The sequence below is a fragment of the Carassius gibelio genome, chromosome B22 (genome assembly GCF_023724105.1).
Source record: "Carassius gibelio isolate Cgi1373 ecotype wild population from Czech Republic chromosome B22, carGib1.2-hapl.c, whole genome shotgun sequence".
Taxonomy (NCBI): domain Eukaryota; kingdom Metazoa; phylum Chordata; class Actinopteri; order Cypriniformes; family Cyprinidae; genus Carassius; species Carassius gibelio.
The window spans coordinates 15,496,936-15,520,115 of NC_068417.1; the positions used below are offsets into that span (position 1 = coordinate 15,496,936).

General features: G+C 38.4%; 1 protein-coding gene across 1 annotated transcript; it reads right to left on the reverse strand.

Moving 5' to 3' along the window:
• Nucleotides 1–677: 677 nt before the first annotated feature.
• LOC127987210 (CD48 antigen-like) lies at nucleotides 678–21,696 on the reverse strand. The gene is made up of 6 exons (XM_052589481.1): nucleotides 21,520–21,696; nucleotides 20,702–21,025; nucleotides 20,230–20,529; nucleotides 20,034–20,144; nucleotides 19,649–19,728; nucleotides 678–2,676 (listed from the first exon to the last, which is right to left on the reverse strand). The coding sequence occupies exons 1-6, from the start codon at nucleotides 21,566–21,568 to the stop codon at nucleotides 2,530–2,532; spliced, it is 1,011 nt and encodes a 336-aa protein (XP_052445441.1). The 5' UTR covers nucleotides 21,569–21,696; the 3' UTR covers nucleotides 678–2,529.
• Between the last annotated feature and the right edge of the window lie 1,484 nt (nucleotides 21,697–23,180).

Genomic DNA, 23,180 nt, shown 5'->3' on the forward strand with positions numbered 1-23,180 from the left:
AGACTGGATAGAATTTACAGTTACACTTTTACTAGTGGTCTGACCCAAAATAAATAATAATAAAAAAAACCTTTACAATGTCATTGTGATATAGGACAGATGAAAATAAGTCCATTGTCAGAATGCGTAACTCTTGTGTTATCCTCTGTCTATAAACTTTCCAACTGAAGAGTCATGAGATGAACCTTTGAGCTATTTCAGAGAAATGGTTTATCATTGGTTTATCATTCTCTTCATTAGTCAAGGTTCACTTGCACAATTCATGCCAAATTTACAAAAACTCTAATAATGTGTAAAAAAAAAAACAACAACTGCCTGGCAGTTTATTACAAGGTCTTGTGTAATTATTAATTACCGTACATGCTGTTATGGTCATTAAGACAGAATTTCAATTTTATTAGGCACACCCCAAGCAAAATTTGGTTTGTTTCCATTTCTCATGAAGGATGTTGACTCGGAGGATGAGAGATTTAGAAAAGTCCAAAAAAATAAGGGCCATCCTAATAGATAGATAGATCGCCCAACTGCTCCCCGGGCACCGCAGCATAAATGATGAACACGGTGTGTGTGTGTGTGTGTGTGTGTGTGTGTGTGTGTTTGTGTCTGCATGTGCACACTTTGGATGGGTTAAATGCAGAGCATGAATTCTGAGTATGGGTCACATACTTGGCTGAATGTCACGTCACTTTCACTTACAATCGTGATGTTCTCCAGAGTACAAATGGAGCATTTACCAAATCTATTCGCCAGTATCATTTAATTACATTTTCAATTTAGGGTGTTTTTGTGTTAGAAAATGGATGGCGTGACAGTGGCATGAGAGCATGAGAAACTAGTCTCACACTGAATGCATGAGAGTTGGCAGACCTGATGCACTTTTTGCAACATACACCAATAAAATACTGATGAGTTTACCACAATGATGTGCAGAGAAGACGTCAAGTTGTGAGCAGCGTATGGGCAGGAATGGAAAAAAAACACCCTTCAACCACACGCTACTGAGATTGGCACATCTTTAACACCTCAGACACACGCTCACAGACTGAAATCAACCACAAACGTCCAGAAGTAGATGCTTATGCTGAAGCTGTTTATCCACTCACCAATGCATGACACATTTTTAAATAACATGTGGCAAGTTCATTCTGTACCACCTGAAATTAACCTTCTTTTTTTCTTTTACAGATTACATTCTGTATGTTGCTTTTACATAATTATTTTAGATTTAATAAAAAACAAGCTACCGCAGCTTCAGTTAGCCACACAACAAGCTATTGTGACAACTTTTGAACAGGCGTTTAAAACAGCTACTGTCTTGGTCCTAAGCAGACAATGGCACAGAAGTATGTGAGTGAAGTGACTTACAGCCAAGTATGGTGACCTATACTCAGAATTTATGCTCTGCATTTAACCCATACAAAGTGCACACACACAGCAGTGAACACACACTCGGAGCAGTGGGCATCATTTATGCTGCGCCCGTAGAGCAGTCGGGGGTTCGGTGCCTTGTTTTTCTCTTCTCTGGCTTTGAACTTTTTTTTCTCTTTCAGCTCAGTCAAATTCTTGGCTGACAGAAGACTGGTAATATAGTTTTGGGTACCAGATATGCTGGTTTTTATGTACCAGAAATGACTTGCTGTTATGAGTTATCATCTGGCGGGATCTGAGGTTGGTTATGAATTTTCTGACATGGATCTCACAGTATGAATGAGTCAGCCAGCTCAAGAGTCATTTAAGAGTCACATTCATAACACTTTAGACTATATTTAGAGGCTCTCTGAGGTCTGTTTATGGCTCACCCTGGTCAAAGGGATGTTATTCTCATAGAAGTAAGTCTTATGTTGAACACTACATGGCACTATTTGTACTCTTTGTGTAATGAAATGCTAACTTTAACATGATCAGTCAGCTCCTGCTGTTAGATCGTGTAATTACACCAACTGCAACTGACTAAAGTTGATGAACATTTGAAGCCAAAATTTTTGCCAAACACATTTGTCTTAGAACAGTACAGACGTTAGTAAACATTTTATTTTTTAATTGTAGTTAGCATGTTTTGTTGTGGCCGGCGGCGCACTGTCATGCTTTTGACGAAGGCCAGAGATGAAGCTGTTTTGTGTCGGGCAGGAGTCAAACAATGATTTTCATATGAGCAGGAATGAAGAAAGAAAAAAAAATTAACCACACACTATTTACATCAACCACAAACATCCAGTAATAGACTGATACAGATGTTTCTCCACCCAGCGAATCAAACCACATATGTACATAGTTAAATTAAGTTTTATATCTAAACATATATGCTCTAAATTTGAAGCGTAAGGGTCAAACAACAATACTAAATTGGGCAGCATGATCATGATGCAGATCATCAGTAAAAGCATTTTTTTTTCAAGATTTTTAGGGACCATTTCTTTAGTCCATCTCTGAATTTCACACTGTTACAAAGTTTTAATTTCATATCATCTGTTTTATTTGTTTTGTAGCCACCATACTGATATATGTGTTGATTCTCTCTAATCCTGAAACTCAACCAGTGACTTTGAATCTGAAGTTTTGGCGGGAGATTCCTGGTGAAGACGAGGACACAGCTGGATCTGATACTAGAAGAGGTTTAAGATCATCTTCTCTTATAGTGACAGGAGCATACACCACATGAACATCCTCTTCATGTTTCTAAACAAAACACAAAACACATAAGATAAGCTAACATGAAGCAGCTTGAGACCGGGCTGTCAGTGTTTTTACTTCAGGGACCACATGTAACATTAGGTGTCAAGTAATAATGTCACAGTGGCAACATTTGAATTATTCAAAAGGAAAAAAATCACATTTTGATAAGAATGATGAAATTAACAATTCTGTAAAAGCATCAATAACAACAGTGTTGACAGTTGTGTCAGAACAGACTTATGTCCCATTTCTTTATTCTCATATTGATTTGACTTCCTGTCTTCAGTCCACACAAAGGATTTCACTCGAGTCAGAGCCTGTTTGTGCAAGTTATTTGTTCAGTTTTATGACAAGTGATTACAGTAGTCTAGATGGAAATAGGGGTCCACGCGCACCCCCCGGCTTTTTTTATGCCACCTGATTTTTTAAAATCCTTAAAGTGTCTATTTTCATAATCTGCCAGGTGCCGAGCTGAAATAATGTCACAAAAGGTTCTTTTTTAACCCTTTGCTGCACCCGACCGGAACCCGAAAAATCTAAAAGTGAAATAGAAAGTGGCATAACATTAGAAGTACACAAAACATACAGAGACAAATGAACACATTTTCCCATACAATTCTGACCCCAGGAATTTAATGGAATGGTTATTTTTGACATTTGACAACATATTGACCTTATTTCTGGACAAAAAATAGCAAAAATGGCCAAAGATGTGTAGAGGATCAACTATTTTTTAGTTTTCTCAAGCGCATAGGGTGATTTTTTTTCCACAACATATTATTTGTTTATCATTCAAGTGTCTATTATGAGATTAAATTGGGTACCAAGCTGAAATAATGTCCAAAATGCTTGATTTTTAACCCTTTGCACCAAACCCGAAAAATCTAAATATGATTTAAAGTGGCATAACTTTTGATGTAAACAACTCATAGAGACAAATGGACAAATTTTTCAATACAATTCTGACACCAGAAATTGTTATTTGTCATGTTTTATAACATCTTGACCATCTGTGATCAAAAAGAGCAAGAAAAGTTCATTTGACAGCGTTTTTATTATACTTAGCCTGAAATAGGATTTATTTGAACCTTTTACTTCACCTACACTGAAAAAAGCAATAAGTAAATTTACTTAATTTTTATTTGGCAAGTTTTTGCACAAGCATTTTTCAAGTAAATTTAACACATTTGGAAATTAAGTAAATCTACTTAACTAAGTAAAAAAAAAAAAAAAAAAAAAAATGAATAAGTACATTTTATTGAGTAAAATTTAATTAAATAATATTAATTAATGCATTTAGCAGACACTTTTATCCAAAGCAACTTACAGTGCATTCAGGCTAACAATTTTCACCTATCATGTGTTCCCGGGGAATCAAACCCCCAAACTTTCACTTGCTAATGCAATGTTCTACCACTGAGCTACAGGAACACTTCAAGATCTTGTGAAAAATAAGTGAAAATTTCACTTACTTACTTTTTTATTTTGGAAAAGTTTTTACACTAATAAAAAACACGAAACAGATATTCTAGAAATTTCTAAATGCAAAATGTAATTTTTTTCAAAACAGTTTTATCAAATGAGGGTAAATAAGTCTCTCACTTCTGTCCCTTTAAACCAGTTTACAGCAAAGACAGCACGAAGGACTGGATGCACATGATAAATATTCTGCAATTAAGAAAACAGACAAAAGAACTGAACCTGAAGATATTTAAAATAGTTTTAGTTTTGAAGTTAACAAAACAAAGCAAATTAGCTCAAATAAATAAATAAGTAAATAAAAAACGACAGAAAAAATCCAAAAAGTTGACTTTTGTCAATTCAAGTTTTGAATTTTGGGGCTTTGCAGTTGGTGGTCGTCAGTTCATACTTGCAGATCGCCATCTCCCACTGCTCTCTCTTTTGGAAAAATTTCAGTAAGTATTTGAAACTATAATTAAGATATACCTTTGTAGTCATAACTTAAAGTGATTTTTCAACATTTTACTATTATCACAGGCTTTCGGAAATCGAATCTGTATTCTTGACTAGCAGTGTTGGTAGCTTAGTTGGTATCTACTAGCTAAAGTTTTTTTTTTTTTTTTTCAGGCTCAATACTTCACACATACTTACCAAGGGGAAAATTAAACATTGTAACACAGCTGAAGTGCCTCCAAAGAAGATTCGTTCCCTAACACGTATTTTACATGTCTCAACTCTTTCTGAGTATGGTAATTTTACAACACTCAACACATGCAGGTGGGGAGGGCAAGCGAGAAGCTAACATATCTACACAGTATATGAGATATGAGACTCTGTAAAGACATCAGTTCACCATACCACATGAGGGATATTTGTGAACAGGTTCCATTGAAATTTGAGAACTTGTCTTTGGATACAGTTGACTATCACCAATATTGCTATAAAAGCTTTACAGGGAAAATACACTCACCTAAAGGATTATTAGGAACACGATATTAACACTGTGTTTGACCCCCTTTCGCCTTCAGAACTGCCTTAATTATACGTGGCATTGATTCAACAAGGTGCTGAAAGCATTCTTTAGAAATGTTGGCCCATATTGATAGGATAGCATCTTGAAGTTGATGGAGATTTGTGGGATGCACATCCAGGGCACGAAGCTCCCGTTCCACCACATACCAAAGATTGGGTTGAGATCTGGTGACTGTGGGGGCCATTTTAGTAAAGTGAACTCATTGACATGTTCAAGAAACCAATTTGAAATGATTCGAGCTTTGTGACATGGTGCATTATCTTGCTGGAAGTAGCCATCAGAGGATGGTACATGGTGGTCATAAAGGGATGGACATGGTCAGAAACAAAGCTCAGGTAGGTCGTAGCATTTAAACGATGCCCAATTACCACTAAGGGACCTAAAGTGTGCCAAGAAAACATCCCCCACACCACTAAACCACCCCCACCAGCCTGCACAGTGGTAACAAGGCATCCATGATGGATCCATGTTCTCATTCTGTTTACGCCAAATTCTGACTCTACCATCTGAATGTCTCAACAGAAATCGAGACTTATCAGACGAGGCAACATTTTCCAGTCTTCAACTGTCCAATTTTGGTGAGCTCATGCTAATTGTAGCCTCTTTTTCCTATTTGTAGTGGAGATGAGTGGTACCCGGTGGGGTCATCTGCTGTTGTAGCCCATCCACCTCAAGGTTGTGCGTGTTGTGGCTTCACAAATGCTTTGCTGCATACCTCGGTTGTAACGAGTGGTTATTTCAGTCAAAGTTGCTCTTCTATCAGCTTGACTCAGTCGGCCCATTCTCCTCTGACCTCTAGCATCAACAAGGCATTTTCGCTCACAGGACTGCTGCATACTGGATGTTTTTCCCTTTTCACACCATTCTTTGTAAACCCTAGAAATTGTTGTGTGTGAAAATCCCAGTAACTGAGCAGATTGTGAAATACTCAGACCGGCCCGTCTGGCACCAACAACCATGCCATGCTCAAAATTGCTTAAATCACCTTTCTTTCCCATTCTGACATTCAGTTTGGAGTTCAGGAGATTGTCTTGACCAGGACCACACCCATAAAAACATTGAAGCAACTGCCTTGTGATTGGATAATTAGATAATTGCATTAATGAGAAATTGAACAGGTGTACCTAATAATCCTTTAGGTGAGGGTCGATTGTTTACAAGTTTCAAAGGCTTCTACATCTGGTGAATCATTATCATTGAAAAGGGACTCTTTGTGCCATGTCAAATCACTGTCAGTTCAATCTGAAGGAGCTCCAAGAAGATGTTCCTTCTTGTTTCCCAATCAGTGTTTTCTGTGACAAAACAAAATCCAAGTTCAAGGGCAAGACTGAAGAGCTTATAAAGTTTCAGAGTTGGAAACACAAGGAACCAGGCTGGAAAGTTATTGAACCTAGGGCACAGGAATTAAAGAAAGAGGCTCTTTATCGCAAGGTGCAGGGCAAAGACCTATTTGTAATGGAAGCTAAGTATCATCCATCATGCAGAAACAACTTCAAAACAGAGTACCAAACCCATGAGCCTGGAAGGGAGAGAGTAGAAAAGGCAGCAGTCAACACTGACATCCTGCAGGCCCAGAAGATAGCAGCACATAACAAGTCATATTGTGTGGTAAAGGATTACATTCTTAGGAATGAGATTGAATGCAAAAAGGTTGTCCAGCTAAGATCCATGTGCAACTTGTACATGAATACATTGGAAAATCAAGGTTTTCCTAATCCTGAATACCGCAGTGAGAAATTGGCAAGACAGTTACAGGGAGACAAAGACATCTCTCATGAACTCACATTCTCCAAGGTGCAACAACATGAGTGTATTAAGTTGAACCTCATATACAGCTCAGCATTAAAGTAGATGAAGCAGTTGGATGAGCATACAAACTTGGAACAGCTGACCAACTTCAAGAAGCAGCACTTACCCTCCACCCTTCAAAGAGTCAAAAGAAGCTACCATCGACACCTCTATTGAAGCAAATAGGTGAGTTATAAGTTAATTTACTGCTTTCGAGGTCCTAGATTGTCAATGCTGAACTCTTTTTGATACAGGCATTTGATTTTGATATTTACTAAAGCAATTTTCTGTCTTTCTAGCTCACAACCATCCTTTCACAAAATATTTCTTCAGTATGAAACTTGAGACAGCAATGACAGAAAAGACAGAAAGACAGAAATTTGTTTTGCTTCGATAGAGGTGTCGTAGTGTAGCACACAGGAGGATGTGCTTAGGGAGTTTGTGTAACCAAGGTTACTATTACTCATATCGAACCTATGAAACAAAAAGAAAAGAACGATTTTCATATAAATATTTAATTACTTTATTTTAATGATTAAGAAGCTAAATATTGCTCAATAAATAACAATAAATGTAACAGACTAGAAAAATAAATAAATTGAACCATTCGGATTAGCTCCGCCCTGAGTGGGTTGCGTCATCATTCTAGCGCGGGTTAGGGAAGTGAGTCTCGTCACGGGAAAAAAAGTGAAATGGCTGCTGAAGCAGTGATGCAGATTCATTTGCAGTTGTGAAGTTAAAGATTAAACGAGAAGTTGAGCTGATTCATCCGACGAAAACGGCGTTCGAAAAGATTTTCTTGATTCATCTGAGATTATTTCTAATCATTAGCACTTTATTCTTGGTAAGTGAGTTCATAAACTACCTTAATTAGTCATAGTTGTGTATTGTTCAGTCTTTTGTGGTCTTAAATGGTACTGATCTGTATAATTCTTGTGAAATATACTTAGAAAATGTGATTTAAGTGGTAAATTAAGAGTTTATTTGCTGCTAAAAATGTTTTATGCACATTTGTTGACGTCATGAGTGTAATGTGTGTAACACAGCTCACGTGGAGTTTTGCTAGCCATGTGGAATGAGCTATAAAAGCTAATTGAGTGCACGTCATTTTAAGACGTCAATTTCTTCATTTTTAGCCCATAGTTGTTTCTATTAGGGTTGAAAAGGGTGATAAGCACTAGTAAATGTGTGTATATATATTAATTTTGAAGAATTTGTTGTGATAATTGCCATTTGAAGTGTTAATGCTGTTTAAAGAGAATTAATTGTAATTAATTATTTTTTTTTTTCTGCCTTGTCTTTGCAAGGTTGGGTTTTTTTTTTCCCCTTCTCTCTATTTTCTGTGTTTCCGGTCCTTGATATCTCTCTTTGAAAGTGAACGAGGAGTTCTGAGTTAGAACTGTTTGTGCCATCAACGAGGAGTGCTCAACATTGGTGGAAACTGGCGGGCCAACCTGGTTTTACTGAACTTGGACAATTTCATGTTTCATCAAAGTGGTAGGACCACACGTATCATTTTTTTTTTTTTTTTTCCTTCCCTGGACGTTATTGCAACTGTGAATGAAGGTTTTTTTTTTTACCCCTTCCTCTCACTCATTTCATCTCGGAGTTGCATATCTGAAATTCTTTAACTGAACATCAAAAACAGGACGGACACTGAACTGAGCTAAAGTCCTATTTAATTGTTTGAGTCATTTCTGATTTGGTGTGTCATTCATTGGACGGTTTATCTGAAATTATCTCTATTGCTGTTTTATTTTTTTATTTTTTTTCCCATCTTTTATTGAAATTTTCCTTAAAAAAGAGTGAATACAAAGGGTATTGAGTTGAACAATTTAACATTTTGGTATTGAACATACACTTTGTTTATCATTTATGTGAAAATAAGAAGCAGGGTTGTTTGAAAGTGGATGGCTATCCAGCTAAGGAATTAGAGCAGATAAATTGAGTGAACTAGAATTAATTAACTAAATATCTAATTATAGAAATAACACACAAGGAGTCATATTTGAGTAAAAGTATCTTTAATTCCAAGGAATTTATTTCAAGAGGTTTTTTTTTTTATTTGTTATCGAAGCTGTCATTTTGTTTGTTTTTGTTTGTTTTCTCCTTTGTTGTTGGTTTTCTCCAACGTTACACAAATTAATACAAGTATATAAAAAATACTTACCTTTTGAGTATAAAAGAAAAACTACTTACCTTTCAACTACAAACCTGTCTTTTGTGATTATTTCCCTTGTCTTGCTGCAACACTGGCTCAAGAGCGAGCATAGACTTCTGATCTGGTCCGAGACATCGTGAACATGTAGGCTGTAGGACGAGTGTTACATAAAAGTTGGCGAGCCAGCCAGGAGCCGGTTCTTGCAGCAAGGGTAACTGTTAAAGAAACAGAGAAGGGAAATTAGTAAAACAAGAGAAACGAGTTATTGAATTTTTCAATCGTTAGGATGGATATTGTGAAGCGAGAAAACGTTAACGTAGCAAATGCTCTCTTAGTCGAAGGCCTTACGTTAACTGAAGTAGACAATGAGCTGGAAAAGTACCTGGAGAGATATGGTTCAATTAGCCGCACTATTATCATTGACAACCAAGGTTCAGAGTTTCACAGAAATGCCATCATAGAATATAACCATAGCTCAGCAATTAAAAATTTGTGTCCCTTCTTACCCTTAACTTTGGGGAGTCTCTCTGACCCAGGTGTTACCTTCCGAGTGCGTGCCTTAGCTACTGTCTACACTCAACCTTCTATCTGCACTGCCACTGAAGGGTATCTTGAGGAATTGAAGGCCATTGCTGAAGAAAGTGGACTGTCTTTCCAGAGTGTGCTTCAAGAGGAACTGGAGAAACTCCGAGAAACCCATTCTGAAAAGCAAGCTCCAGCAGAATCTCAGCAAACTAGCTGTCATGGTTCTAGCAGTGACTCCCGGAGTGCAGAGGCCACCACCCCATCGTCAATAAGTAGCCCCCTGACTAATTCAAAAGTGACACCAACTCAAAGCTCAGAAACTAAAAACCCAACCAAGAATAAACCGACATCTGTGTCTCCCCCTTCTCCAGAAACTACCACTGATAACATTACTGTGACAAGCTGCCCTGCTTTCACAAATATTGTGGACCCACCCAGTGTCCAGAGAATGGTGGTTGAACACATTGTGAAGACAAGCGAAGCTACTCTGTCACAGCAAACCTCAGTCCGTTTGAGGGTTTTCTCAGGGAGGTCTCCTCGTCCCCCCAATGAACCAGATTTCGACACCTGGCGTGCAAGTGTCGACTTCTTGATAAATGACCCTTCCATCTCTGACCTGCACAGAACGCGAAAAATCCTTGACAGTCTCTTACCTCCAGCTGCTGATATTGTAAAACTTGTGCGCCCTCCAGCCCTGCCTGCTGTGTATCTTGAGCTGTTAGAGTCCGTATATGGTTCAGTCGAGGACGGAGACGAGTTGTTGGCCAAACTCATGAGCACTCTACAAAATCAGAGTGAAAAACCATCAGACTACCTGCACCGCCTACAGGTCATTTTGAGTGCAGCAATCAGACGAGGTGGCATAGCAGAAAGTGAACGTGACCGTTACCTTTTGAAACAATTCTGCAGAGGGTGTTGGGACAATGGTCTCATTGCTGATCTTCAGCTTGGAAAAAGAGAAATCCGACCCCCCACTTTTGCCGAATTAGCAGTGCTCATTCGAACTCAAGAAGACAAACACGCCTCTAAAGAGGAACGGATGAGGAAGCATCTTGGGATGACTAAGCCCCATGATGCCTACCCGAAGTCACGAGCAGCCTCCAACCAAGTGTCAGTCTGTTCATGTGATGCAACAGAGCAAGGGAAGTAGATTGCCTTTTAGACACAGGGTCACAGGTGACCACAATTCCGCAGTCGATTTATGAAGCCAATTTGTCAGACTACCCCTTGAAGCCATTGGAAAACTTGCTGGAGGTAGAAGGAGCTAACGGACAGTCTGTGCCGTATCTGGGGTACATTGAGCTAACTCTGAAATTTCCCAAGGTGTTCATTGGTACTGAAGTTGAGGTCCCCACCCTGGCCCTTGTGGTGCCAGATCTAACAAGTCTTTCCCAAATTCTAGTTGGGACAAATTCTTTAGATGTGCTTTACAGCAAGTGTGCTAAAGAGAATGCGGCGAGCTTCCAGTCAAGCTTCCATGGTTATCAAGCAGTACTTAAAGTCTTGGAAGCTAGGTGGAGACAAGCCAGCAGTGAGACTCTGGGGTATGTGAAGTTGGGGGGAAACTCCCCTGAAGTTGTGCCTGCAGGAAGCACAGTGGTCTTGGAAGCTTTGTCCACCTACATGGTCCCCACACAGAAAAGTGGGTGACTCTCGAGCCTCCATCTGTCCCTTTACCAAGTGGCCTGCTGATTGCAAACTGTTTGCACACTTTACCTAGAAAACGTCTCTCCAAATTGTCAGTTTTGCTGAGAAATGGAACGCAAACCGACATAAAAGTCCCTCCTAAAGTTGTGCTGGCAGAGATTCATGCAGTTCAGAAGGTCATGGACCAGCAGCACCAGAGTTCAGATGTCAAAGCTGATGAAGCATCACTTAACTGTGCTAACCTTACCTTCGAATTCGGTGACTCCCCCTTGCCCACGAGCTGGAAAGAGAGGATATCAAAATTGTTGAACTCCATGCCTGAGGTCTTCTCCCTGCACGACCTTGATTACGGCAGCACTGAAAAGGTCAAACATCAGATAAGGTTGAGTGACGGCACACCGTTCAAGCACAGAGCCCGACCCATCCATCCCCAAGATATTGACGCTGTGAGAAAGCACCTCCAAGAACTACTAGAGGCCGGTGTCATCCGCGAGTCTGAGTCCCCATTTGCATCACCCATAGTAGTAGTCCGTAAGAAGGATGGTACCGTGCGGCTATGCATTGACTTCCGGAAGCTCAACTCACAAACGATTAAGGATGCATACGCTTTACCAAACCTAGAGGAGGTCTTTTCAACACTAACCGGCTCGAAGTGGTTCTCGGTGCTCGATTTGAAATCTGGGTTTTATCAAATTGGGATGGAAGAAGCCGATAAGTGTAAAACAGCGTTTGTATGCCCGCTTGGATTCTGGGAGTTCAACAGAATGCCACAGGGGATTACCAATGCGCCAAGCACGTTCCAAAGATTGATGGAACGGTGCATGGGAGACTTGAACAGAAAACAGGTACTGGTTTTCATTGATGACCTCATTGTTTTTTCAAAAACTTTAGAAGAACATGAATCCCGGTTGCTGCAAGTTCTCAACCGCCTTAAAGAGTATGGGCTGAAATTGTCACTTGAGAAGTGTCGGTTCTTCCAAACATCAGTGAGGTATCTGGGTCATATAGTCTCACAAGACGGGGTTGAGACCGATCCGGCGAAGGTTGAGGCCTTAAAGACGTGGCCAAAGCCAACAAACCTAAAAGAGTTGAGGTCGTTCTTAGGTTTTGCCGGGTACTACCGGAGGTTTGTGCGTGATTACTCCCAGATCATTAAGCCTCTCACCGACCTTACAGCGGGATATCCTCCACTCCGGAAGAGTGGTATTAAGAAACCGAAGGATGGAGGCTACTTCAACCCCAAAGAAGAGTTCGGTGATCGATGGACTCAAGATTGCCAGAGTGCCTTTGACTCCATAATTGGCAAGCTCACATCTGCACCTGTTTTGGGTTTTGCTAACCCCAAGCTTCCCTATGTGCTTCACACTGATGCCAGTACCACCGGGCTTGGTGCAGCTTTATATCAGGAGCAGGAAGGGCAGATGCGGGTCATAGCCTTTGCCAGCAGAGGATTGACCAAAGGGGAAAGTAGGTACCCTGCGCACAAACTAGAGTTTTTGGCGCTAAAATGGGCTGTCACCTCCAAATTTAGCGACTACCTCTATGGTGTAGAATTCATTGTCATAACAGATAGCAACCCCTTGACATATATCCTAACATCGGCAAAACTTGATGCCACCAGTTACCGCTGGTTGTCCAGCTTGTCAACTTTCAACTTTAAGCTGCAGTACAGAGCAGGTAGCCAAAATCAAGATGCTGATGGCCTATCCAGACGGCCGCATGGTGAGCCTCTTGATGACCTGGTATCACAAAAGGAGAGAGAAAGAATTAAACAGTTCACTTTAAACCATCTCATGGGCCCAGGAGTTGAGTCATCTGTTCTCATGGCAGACACGATAAAAGCGATCTGTGAAAGGCATCAAGTGATTGGGTCATCTGAAAATCCCAGTTCCTCTAACTCCTCACTTACCTTGGTTGAATCCCTTACTCAGCATGAGGACGCTCTGCCAAATGAGTTCCAACATGAGGATGAACATGGTCTTCCAGATCTCCCACATCTTTCAGAAACTTCCTTGGCAGAGTTGCAGAGAAAAGATACAGAAATGAGGATTGTTATTAAAGGATTGGAGAGTGGAGTGAAACCCTGCAACCTGAGAGACCAACCACCTACCATGGGTTTGTGGTTAAAAGAGTGGAACCGACTCGAGCTGAGGAGTGGAGTTCTGTATAGGAGGCGGCAAGAGTGTGGGGCCTCTCGCTATCAGTTGGCACTGCCCACCACATTGAGAGACATGGTGCTACGGAGCCTCCATGATGACATGGGTCATCTAGGTATTGACAGGACCCTGGACCTCATCAGGTCAAGGTTCTTCTGGCCAAAAATGTCACAGGCAGTGGAAGAAAGGGTCAAAACTTGTGAGCGCTGTGTCCGTAGAAAAACACCCCCAGAGAGAGCAGCTCCTTTGGTAAACATCCAAACTAGCAGGCCCTTAGAGTTGGTGTGCATAGATTTTCTGTCCCTGGAGCCAGATCAAAGCAACATCAAAAACATACTGGTTATCACGGACCACTTCACCAAGTATGCCGTTGCAATACCAACTCGAAATCAAACTGCCCAAATCGTTGCTAAGAGCCTGTGGGACCATTTCTTGGTGCACTATGGGTTTCCGGAGAAACTACATAGTGACCAAGGGGCAGACTTTGAGTCGCACACAATAAAGGAGTTGTGTAAGGTCGCAGGCATTCACAAGGTGAGGACTACCCCATACCACCCGAGGGGCAATCCAGTGGAACGATTTAATCGTACACTCCTCCAGATGCTGGGGACACTGGAAAACGAAAAGAAGTCTCGTTGGAAGGAGTTCGTAAAGCCCTTAGTGCATGCCTATAACTGCACCCGCAATGACACCACTGGGTACACTCCTTATGAACTCATGTTTGGGCGACAACCCCGCCTACCTGTTGATCTGGCTTTTGGATTGCCAGCAGACACTCCCATCAAGTCCCACTCTCAATATGTACGGGATCTTAAGAATCGGTTGCGCGAGAGTTACAAGGTGGCTACTAAAAATGCTGGGAAGGTAGCGGAGCGAAATAAAAGAAGATTTGATAAGCGTGTGGTTGCTTCAACATTGGAGGAGGGTGACCGAGTTCTTGTAAGGAACGTGCGATTGAGAGGAAAGCATAAGCTGGCTGATAAATGGGAACAAGATGTTCATGTGGTTGTCAAAAAGGTTCGTGATCTGCCAGTATATACTGTCCAAACAGAGAGAAAAGGGGGTCCTCCTCGGACGTTGCACCGAGATTTATTGCTGCCTTGTGGGTTTTTGCGGCCAAGCAACTCTGAGGAACAACCAAAGCAGAAAGAAGTTCGAAGACCTCGAACCAGAGCTTCTCCTGATGATGAAGGGACAAAGGAGTCAGAGTTTGTTTCTGAATGCTCAGAGTCAGAAGATGAGCAAATTCTCTGTTATGTACCTGAAAGAACATTGGGCTCTGAAACTCAAATTATTACAGGCCTTGAGCAACCTCATGTTCGAGAAGTTGCATCCGACTTACCTGTCCTTGATCCTATTAGGGAGAACTTACCTGCTCAGGAACCTGTGGAGAGTAACACTGAGGAACCTGTGGAGGGAGTATCGGATGAGTCTGTAGGAGAAACGGATGAGCCTGAATCAAGTTGTTCTGAGTCAGATGTCTCAGTGGAACAAAGACCAGAACCAGAGGATTGCTCTAAGTTCCTTGATGAATACTCTACCCAAATGGTTGAGACAGTGCCAATCAATTCTGAGTTCAAGAGTAAAGAAGGAAATCTGATCTCAATTGAAAGGAGTTGTGTTGAAGACACACAAAAGGAAGAAAGGAAAACTGAGCCTAAAGACAATGTTGCCCCTAGACGTTCGCAGAGAGAGAGACATCCCCCTAAAAAGTTTGAATATCCCCAGTTAGGGAATCCACTTACCTTAGTGATTCAGTCCTTGTTGCAGGGTTTAAACGAAGCTTTTAGTTCTTCTTTAGAAGAGTCAGTTGTTGCCCCTGTAATTCACGTGTAGATGCAACGGGACGTGCATATATTCCAGAGGGGAGGGTGTAACCAAGGTTACTATTACTCATATCGAACCTATGAAACAAAAAGAAAAGAACGATTTTCATATAAATATTTAATTACTTTATTTTAATGATTAAGAAGCTAAATATTGCTCAATAAATAACAATAAATGTAACAGACTAGAAAAATAAATAAATTGAACCATTCGGATTAGCTCCGCCCTGAGTGGGTTGCGTCATCATTCTAGCGCGGGTTAGGGAAGTGAGTCTCGTCACGGGAAAAAAAGTGAAATGGCTGCTGAAGCAGTGATGCAGATTCATTTGCAGTTGTGAAGTTAAAGATTAAACGAGAAGTTGAGCTGATTCATCCGACGAAAACGGCGTTCGAAAAGATTTTCTTGATTCATCTGAGATTATTTCTAATCATTAGCACTTTATTCTTGGTAAGTGAGTTCATAAACTACCTTAATTAGTCATAGTTGTGTATTGTTCAGTCTTTTGTGGTCTTAAATGGTACTGATCTGTATAATTCTTGTGAAATATACTTAGAAAATGTGATTTAAGTGGTAAATTAAGAGTTTATTTGCTGCTAAAAATGTTTTATGCACATTTGTTGACGTCATGAGTGTAATGTGTGTAACACAGCTCACGTGGAGTTTTGCTAGCCATGTGGAATGAGCTATAAAAGCTAATTGAGTGCACGTCATTTTAAGACGTCAATTTCTTCATTTTTAGCCCATAGTTGTTTCTATTAGGGTTGAAAAGGGTGATAAGCACTAGTAAATGTGTGTATATATATTAATTTTGAAGAATTTGTTGTGATAATTGCCATTTGAAGTGTTAATGCTGTTTAAAGAGAATTAATTGTAATTAATTATTTTTTTTTTCTGCCTTGTCTTTGCAAGGTTGGGTTTTTTTTTTCCCCTTCTCTCTATTTTCTGTGTTTCCGGTCCTTGATATCTCTCTTTGAAAGTGAACGAGGAGTTCTGAGTTAGAACTGTTTCTGCCATCAATGAGGAGTGCTCAACATTGGTGGAAACTGGCGGGCCAACCTGGTTTTACTGAACTTGGACAATTTCATGTTTCATCAAAGTGGTAGGACCACACGTATCATTTTTTTTTTTTTTTTTTTTCCTTCCCTGGACGTTATTGCAACTGTGAATGAAGGTTTTTTTTTTTTACCCCTTCCTCTCACTCATTTCATCTCGGAGTTGCATATCTGAAATTCTTTAACTGAACATCAAAAACAGGACGGACACTGAACTGAGCTAAAGTCCTATTTAATTGTTTGAGTCATTTCTGATTTGGTGTGTCATTCATTGGACGGTTTATCTGAAATTATCTCTATTGCTGTTTTATTTTTTTATTTTTTTTCCCATCTTTTATTGAAATTTTCCTTAAAAAAGAGTGAATACAAAGGGTATTGAGTTGAACAATTTAACATTTTGGTATTGAACATACACTTTGTTTATCATTTATGTGAAAATAAGAAGCAGGGTTGTTTGAAAGTGGATGGCTATCCAGCTAAGGAATTAGAGCAGATAAATTGAGTGAACTAGAATTAATTAACTAAATATCTAATTATAGAAATAACACACAAGGAGTCATATTTGAGTAAAAGTATCTTTAATTCCAAGGAATTTATTTCAAGAGGTTTTTTTTTTTAATTTGTTATCGAAGCTGTCATTTTGTTTGTTTTTGTTTGTTTTCTCCTTTGTTGTTGGTTTTCTCCAACGTTACACAAATGAATACAAGTATATAAAAAATACTTACCTTTTGAGTATAAAAGAAAAACTACTTACCTTTCAACTACAAACCTGTCTTTTGTGATTATTTCCCTTGTCTTGCTGCAACACTGGCTCAAGAGCGAGCATAGACTTCTGATCTGGTCCGAGACATCGTGAACATGTAGGCTGTAGGACGAGTGTTACATTTGCACTTGCTGTTAGTTGCTGCTCGACTCACATATTGTGTAATCGAATAGACCAGCCTCTGTGTCTTCTCGCACTTTTCGTCATCAAGTGTCCCAGTCACCAATGAGCTCAGAAATTGTACAAGATGCTCTGGAAGAAGCACGTCCATCTTCACAGCATCTAGCTCCTGCACTGAAAAAAGCAATAAGTAAATTTACTTAATTTTTATTTGGCAAGTTTTTGCACAAGCATTGTTCAAGTAAATTTAACACATTAGGAAATTAAGTAAATCTACTTAACTAAGTTAAGTAAAAAAAAAAAAAAAAAAACGAATAAGTATTCGTTTGATTCCCCGGGAACACATGATAAGTGAAAATTGTTAGCCTGAATGCACTGTAAGTTGCTTTGGATAAAAGTGTCTGCTAAATGCATTAATTAATATTATTTAATTAAATTTTACTCAATAAAATGTACTTATTATTATTTAATTGTTTTTACTTAACTTAGTTAAGTAGATTTACTTAATTTCCAAATGTGTTAAATTTACTTGAAAAATGCGTGTGCAAAAACTTGCCAAATAAAAATTAAGTATAAATTTACTTATTACTTTTTTCAGTGTGTGCTGCCGGGGGCCATGGTAGCTCCTTTGACTCTTTGAATGCCTGTATAATGTGAGAATGGAGGGTAAGTGCTGCTTCTTGAAGTTGGTCAGCTGTTCCAAGTTTGTATGCACATCCAACTGCTTCATCTACAGTAATGCTGAGCTGTATATGAGGTTCAACTTAATACACTCATGTTGTTGCACCTTGGAGAATGTGAGTTTCTAGTTTCTAGTTTCAAATACTTACTGAAATTTTTCCAAAAGAGAGAGCAGTGGGAGATGGCGTTCTGCAAGTATGAACTAACGACCACCAACTGCAAAGCCCCAAAATTCAAAACTTGCAGTTTATGCTCAGTCAACTTTTTGGACCTTTTTGGATTTTTTTTGTAGTTTTTTATTTATTTATTTTATTTATTTAAGCTAATTTGCTTTGTTTTGTTAACTTCAAAAGTAAAACTATTTTAAATATCTTCAGGTTCAGGATAGGTGAAGTAAAAGGTTCAAATAAACCCTATTTCAGGCTGTTAAGTATAATAAAAACACTGTCAAATGAACTTTTTTTTGCTCTTTTTGATCACAGATGGTCAAGATGTTATAAAACATGACAAATAACAACTTCTGGGGTCAGAATTGTATTGAAAAATGTGTCCATTTGTCTCTGTGAGTTGTTTACATCAAAAGTTATGCCACTTTAAATCATATTTAGATTTTTCGGGTTTGGTGCAAAGGGTTAAAAATCAAGCATTTTGGACATTATTACAGCTTGGTACCCAATTTAATCTTATAATAGACACTTGAATGATAAAGAAATAATATGTTGTGGAAAAAAATCACCCTATGCGCTTGAGAAAACTAAAAAATAGTTGATCCTCTACACATCTTTGGCCATTTTTTTGCTATTTTTGTCCAGAAATAAGGTCAATATGTTGTCAAATGTCAAAAATAACCATTCCATTAAATTCCTGGGGTCAGAATTGTATGGGAAAATGTGTTCATTTGTCTCTGTATGTTTTGTGTACTTTTAATGTTATGCCACTTTCTATTTCACTTTTAGATTTTTCGGGTTCCGGTCGGGTGCAGCAAAGGGTTAAAAAAGAACCCTTTGGGACATTATTTCAGCTTGGCACCTGGCAGATTATGAAAATAGCCCGTGGACCCCTATTTCCATCTAGACTACAGAGAGTATGGTGAGGTTAGATGTTATTTAATGTGTTTTTGAGTGAAAGGGAAGGTTTATAATTGTTTAATGTTCTGTTATGTTGCAGATTAGAAGAGTTTCTGTTATATTTTAGTTTTTGTGTGGCTGTCCTTGCACTGAAGAGAGGCAAACCATTGTTGGTGGCTTATAGGAGATCTCTATTCATTCTGGTTCTTTAGTAAAAAAAATTAAAACAAGTAATCTTTCAGGTGTCACAAGAGAAATCTGAACAGATCAGGTAATGTTTACAAGCCAAAACACTCAAAACAGTTCTAAACAAGTATCTTGGTCGATTTTGATACAAGATGACGACATTTTTGAATGGAAGAAATTTTTGTTTATGGATTATGGACTTTGTTTGAACTTAATGTTGGATGATGGATGGATTTATTTCTTACCAATATGCAGATTTTGCTTCATAAGATGTTAAATGATGGACTAGAGTGATGTAAATTACTTGTGGATTACTGTGATGTTTTTTTTTTTCAGCAGTTTGGACTCTCATTTTGAAGTTATGAGATATTACATGTTTTATATAAAGCTGTGTAGATGTAATATGTTAATGATAGGTCAGTATACAGGCAAAAACACAAATGCAAATCTAAATCTGTCTCACAGATCAAATGACACAGAGATTAAATGAAAGAATAAATGTTCTTACCGATATATGTGTGTTTGTTTCGTAGGATGTTGGATAATACTTCATAACAGCAAAAGTGATCATGTCTTCACGGGTATGAACTGTTTGAAAACAGTAATAGATTAAAATAATCTCAGTCTTATTATTATTATTATTATTACTATTAACAATTGTTTATTAGGGCTGCATTACTGCATACAATTCAATGGTTTTAACACTGCAAAAAAAAAAAAAAAACCCTTGCTAAATATAATGTCTTTTTTGTTTTAAACATACACATAAAAAATATATGCTAAAAAAAAGTAGCCTTTGTTTTTTGTGTGAGTAATATGAATTTGAAAACACTGAGCAGTATTATTATAATTGTCAAACCCAATTTGTATGAAAAGGAGCGGGTAAAACTTGCCTTCTTGATCAGTTTTTCTGAGTGTCCAGCAGATGCAGCACATCACGACTGCAGCTACAAACAACAGAGATCCAGCAGCAGAAATCAACACTATCAGAGAGACTGAGCATCCTGGAAGACATGAAGAAGAGTGTTATGATGATGAAGAGAGACATTCATGTAAGTGAATATGAACATAAAAACAGTGCTGCTGTACCTGCACATGTGTGACAGAGTTGAGTGATGTCCAGATGTGTGGTCTGATTTGTGATGGGATTGTTGATCACACAGCTGTAGCTGTTTTTCTCCTGATATTCCACCTCCAGAGGTAGAGAGAGACTGATGCTGAGATCAGACACACTGATGCTGGACAATAAACTGTTTCCTTTGTACCAGGAGAGAGTCACATGACTCACATTCACCACTGAACACAACAATGAACAATTCTGCTGTGATGAAGATGATGAGGATGAACATTGTGAAGAGTTACTGCTGATGACAGGAACAGGAAGAAGAGCTGGAAACATGAGAACATAATGATAAATATGAATAAATTACACAAAAATATTTTTTGTTTCCAATGGGTTGAGTACATATTTAGTGTGCATTGAGTGTCTGTATAAAAATTTCCTTACGTAAATAATTAATAAAATAAAATATGTGATGGAGAGAAAATGTTCTCTACTCACCAAAGACAGAAACACTGAAAGTTTTTGATGAAATTTTTGCTAGAATGGTCTCTACTTCATAGAGTCCAGCGTGTTGAGTTGTGATGTTTGTGATGGTCAGAGATCCAGTCTGTCTGTCCAGATTCAGTCTGTCTCTGAATCTGCCATCAGGGAATGTGGAGAAGATTTCAGAGGCTCTTTTTATTTGAGCTATCAGAGACTTTTCTGCTCCAAACTTCCACATTATTGTATCTTTTTCATGTATTTCAGTAACATCAGTGTGTAGAGTGACAGAATCACCCTCCATCACTGACTGTGTTTCATTTGTCTCAGAACCAAACACACCTGAAGAAATAAACAAAGAGCAGATTTGTTAACTGTTAGGTTACAAAGCAAGAAATCAGTTTGTAACATTTGAATGTGAAATGAATAACAGCAGCAGAGAGCAACATAAAACAAATGGTGACATATTAACACACGTCTAGATCAAATTTGATCTGTAATGCATTTTTTATGATTTGTAGAGTAAAATAAATGTGTGAAAGTAGATTGCTACTTTCAAGCTACATTCTCACAGTTATTTTGCTCTACAAGTTGAAATATCCAGGATATTATAAATATATAAAAAAATAGATATATTTATTTAATTTTCTTTGCTTAACTATTACTGCAAAAGTATGTATAAAGAAAAGAAAAACATTGCTGGTAAGGATCTGCATTTGTAATCTTTAAAATTAAGATTTCTAAAACAACAAGAAAGAAATCACAATTTGAACAGAAATCCCTTATTACTCTGAAAGGGAAATAAATGGCAGTATGAAAATGCTCTTGTAACTTACCGATCAGATGACAGCAGCTCAAACAGAAAAAAATAAGCATCTGGATCATTTTTAGTTGCTCTGTGAAAACCCTAAACTAAAATCTCTGCAGATAACCGTCAAACTGATTAAAATAACCCCAACAAGATCTGTTGTTCTTGCTGTGAATCCTCCCCCAAAAGAACTGGACAACCCTCGAATGCATACGCACATGATCTATGCACAAGTTATACATAGTTACAGATTCTTATTAACATTTTGATTGTTAACTGCTAACATTTTTTCTATCATTTAACATTGACAGTTTTAAAAGGTAATTGCCTGAATATGTTACTTATTTACTATAAACTAAGAATATTATTGGATGAACTACATTTTATGGTGGAGTAAAATCAAGCCTAACAAGTGATTTTAAAACGGTTGTGTATTTATTCACGTCTCAATTCAAAGTGTATGGAAAAAGTACACAGCTAAAAGTTATCTTGTGAGTCAAACTGAAAGCTGTGGTTGTTTCTTTAGAAATGTGGTTGATCTGTTGGATGGACAAACAGCTTGTATGGGCACGTAGAGTATGTGTTTAGTTTTTTAGGTGAAGGGCTTCTTCCTGTGCTGCCTTTATGAGCTGCTTTTGAAGACACTTTAATCTGCAGAAACAATAAGAAACTGTGAAGGAGAAAAACTATAGCAACACAATAATATTTAACACATATTACAAGTGTAGTATGCTCATTTTATTTATAAAAAAAAAAAAAAAAGATAAAGAAATGAAAACATATGCTCCAAGGAACTTTTGAACTCTTTTGACCAGACAATTATACTACCAGCTATTCTTGCAGATCATAATTCTTTAATGGTAGAATTTGAATGTGCTCCATTTGTTGAAAGATTTCTGTGGTGGCGTTTCAATATCTCTCTTTTACAGAACAATAAGTTCGATGAAGGCTTCAAAGCTGGTCTGTCCGAATTTCTTGCATTTAATGTTGGTTCGGTTGAAGATCCTATTTTTATCTGGGAAGCTATAAAGGTTTTATCAAAGATTTTTCTATAGCCTTTGCCACTAACGTAAAAAAGGCACATAATCAGAGAATTTACCATTTAGAAAAATAATTTCAAAAACTTGATTTGTCACTAAAATCTTCTTTCTCCAATTCAAATTATAAGATGCTTCAGACTCTTAAAGAGGAATTGAATGATCTTTTGAGAAGAAAGCAGAATTTGTGATTCACAGAACAGTCCTATTACTTTTGTGGTGCCAGACCGAGAAAACTTTTATCCTTAAGACTGAAGCAAAATCAGGCAAAAGCCTACATTGAAAAAATTAAGCACCCTTCTATAGGATTGGTTGGGAATAGCAAAAAAATGAATTCCTCATTTTCCGATTTCTTTTCCAAACTCTATACGTCTGAACTTAATCCCTCAAGTTCAAGTTGTACTGCCTTTTTGCAGTCTCTTACTCTACCTCGACTTAGTCATGAGGAAACTGAATCTTTAGGACAGCCAGTTACTTTGGAGGAACTTAAAGGGGCATTACAAGGTGCTAAGACAGGCTGGGCGCCAGGCTTAGACTGGATCCCTGCAGAATTATTTCTTAAATATTTTGATCTTCTCGGACCTGTCTTCCTGACTGCCATCCACGCAGCAGTAGAGGTGGGCGCCTTTCACCTGCAGATGAATGCGGCACT

What these genes read in the sequence shown, in the direction of transcription:
- LOC127987210 (XM_052589481.1), bottom strand. Translation starts at nt 21,568, where the DNA reads ATGATCCAGATGCTTATTTTTTTCTGTTTGAGCTGCTGTCATCTGATC. An exon ending in GAGCTGCTGTCATCTGATCG is followed by an intron (nt 21,026 to 21,519) that starts GTAAGTTACAAG and finishes TTATTTCTTCAG; the next exon opens with GTGTGTTTGGTTCTGAGACA. An exon ending in ACTCTGTCACACATGTGCAG is followed by an intron (nt 20,145 to 20,229) that starts GTACAGCAGCAC and finishes CATGTCTTCCAG; the next exon opens with GATGCTCAGTCTCTCTGATA.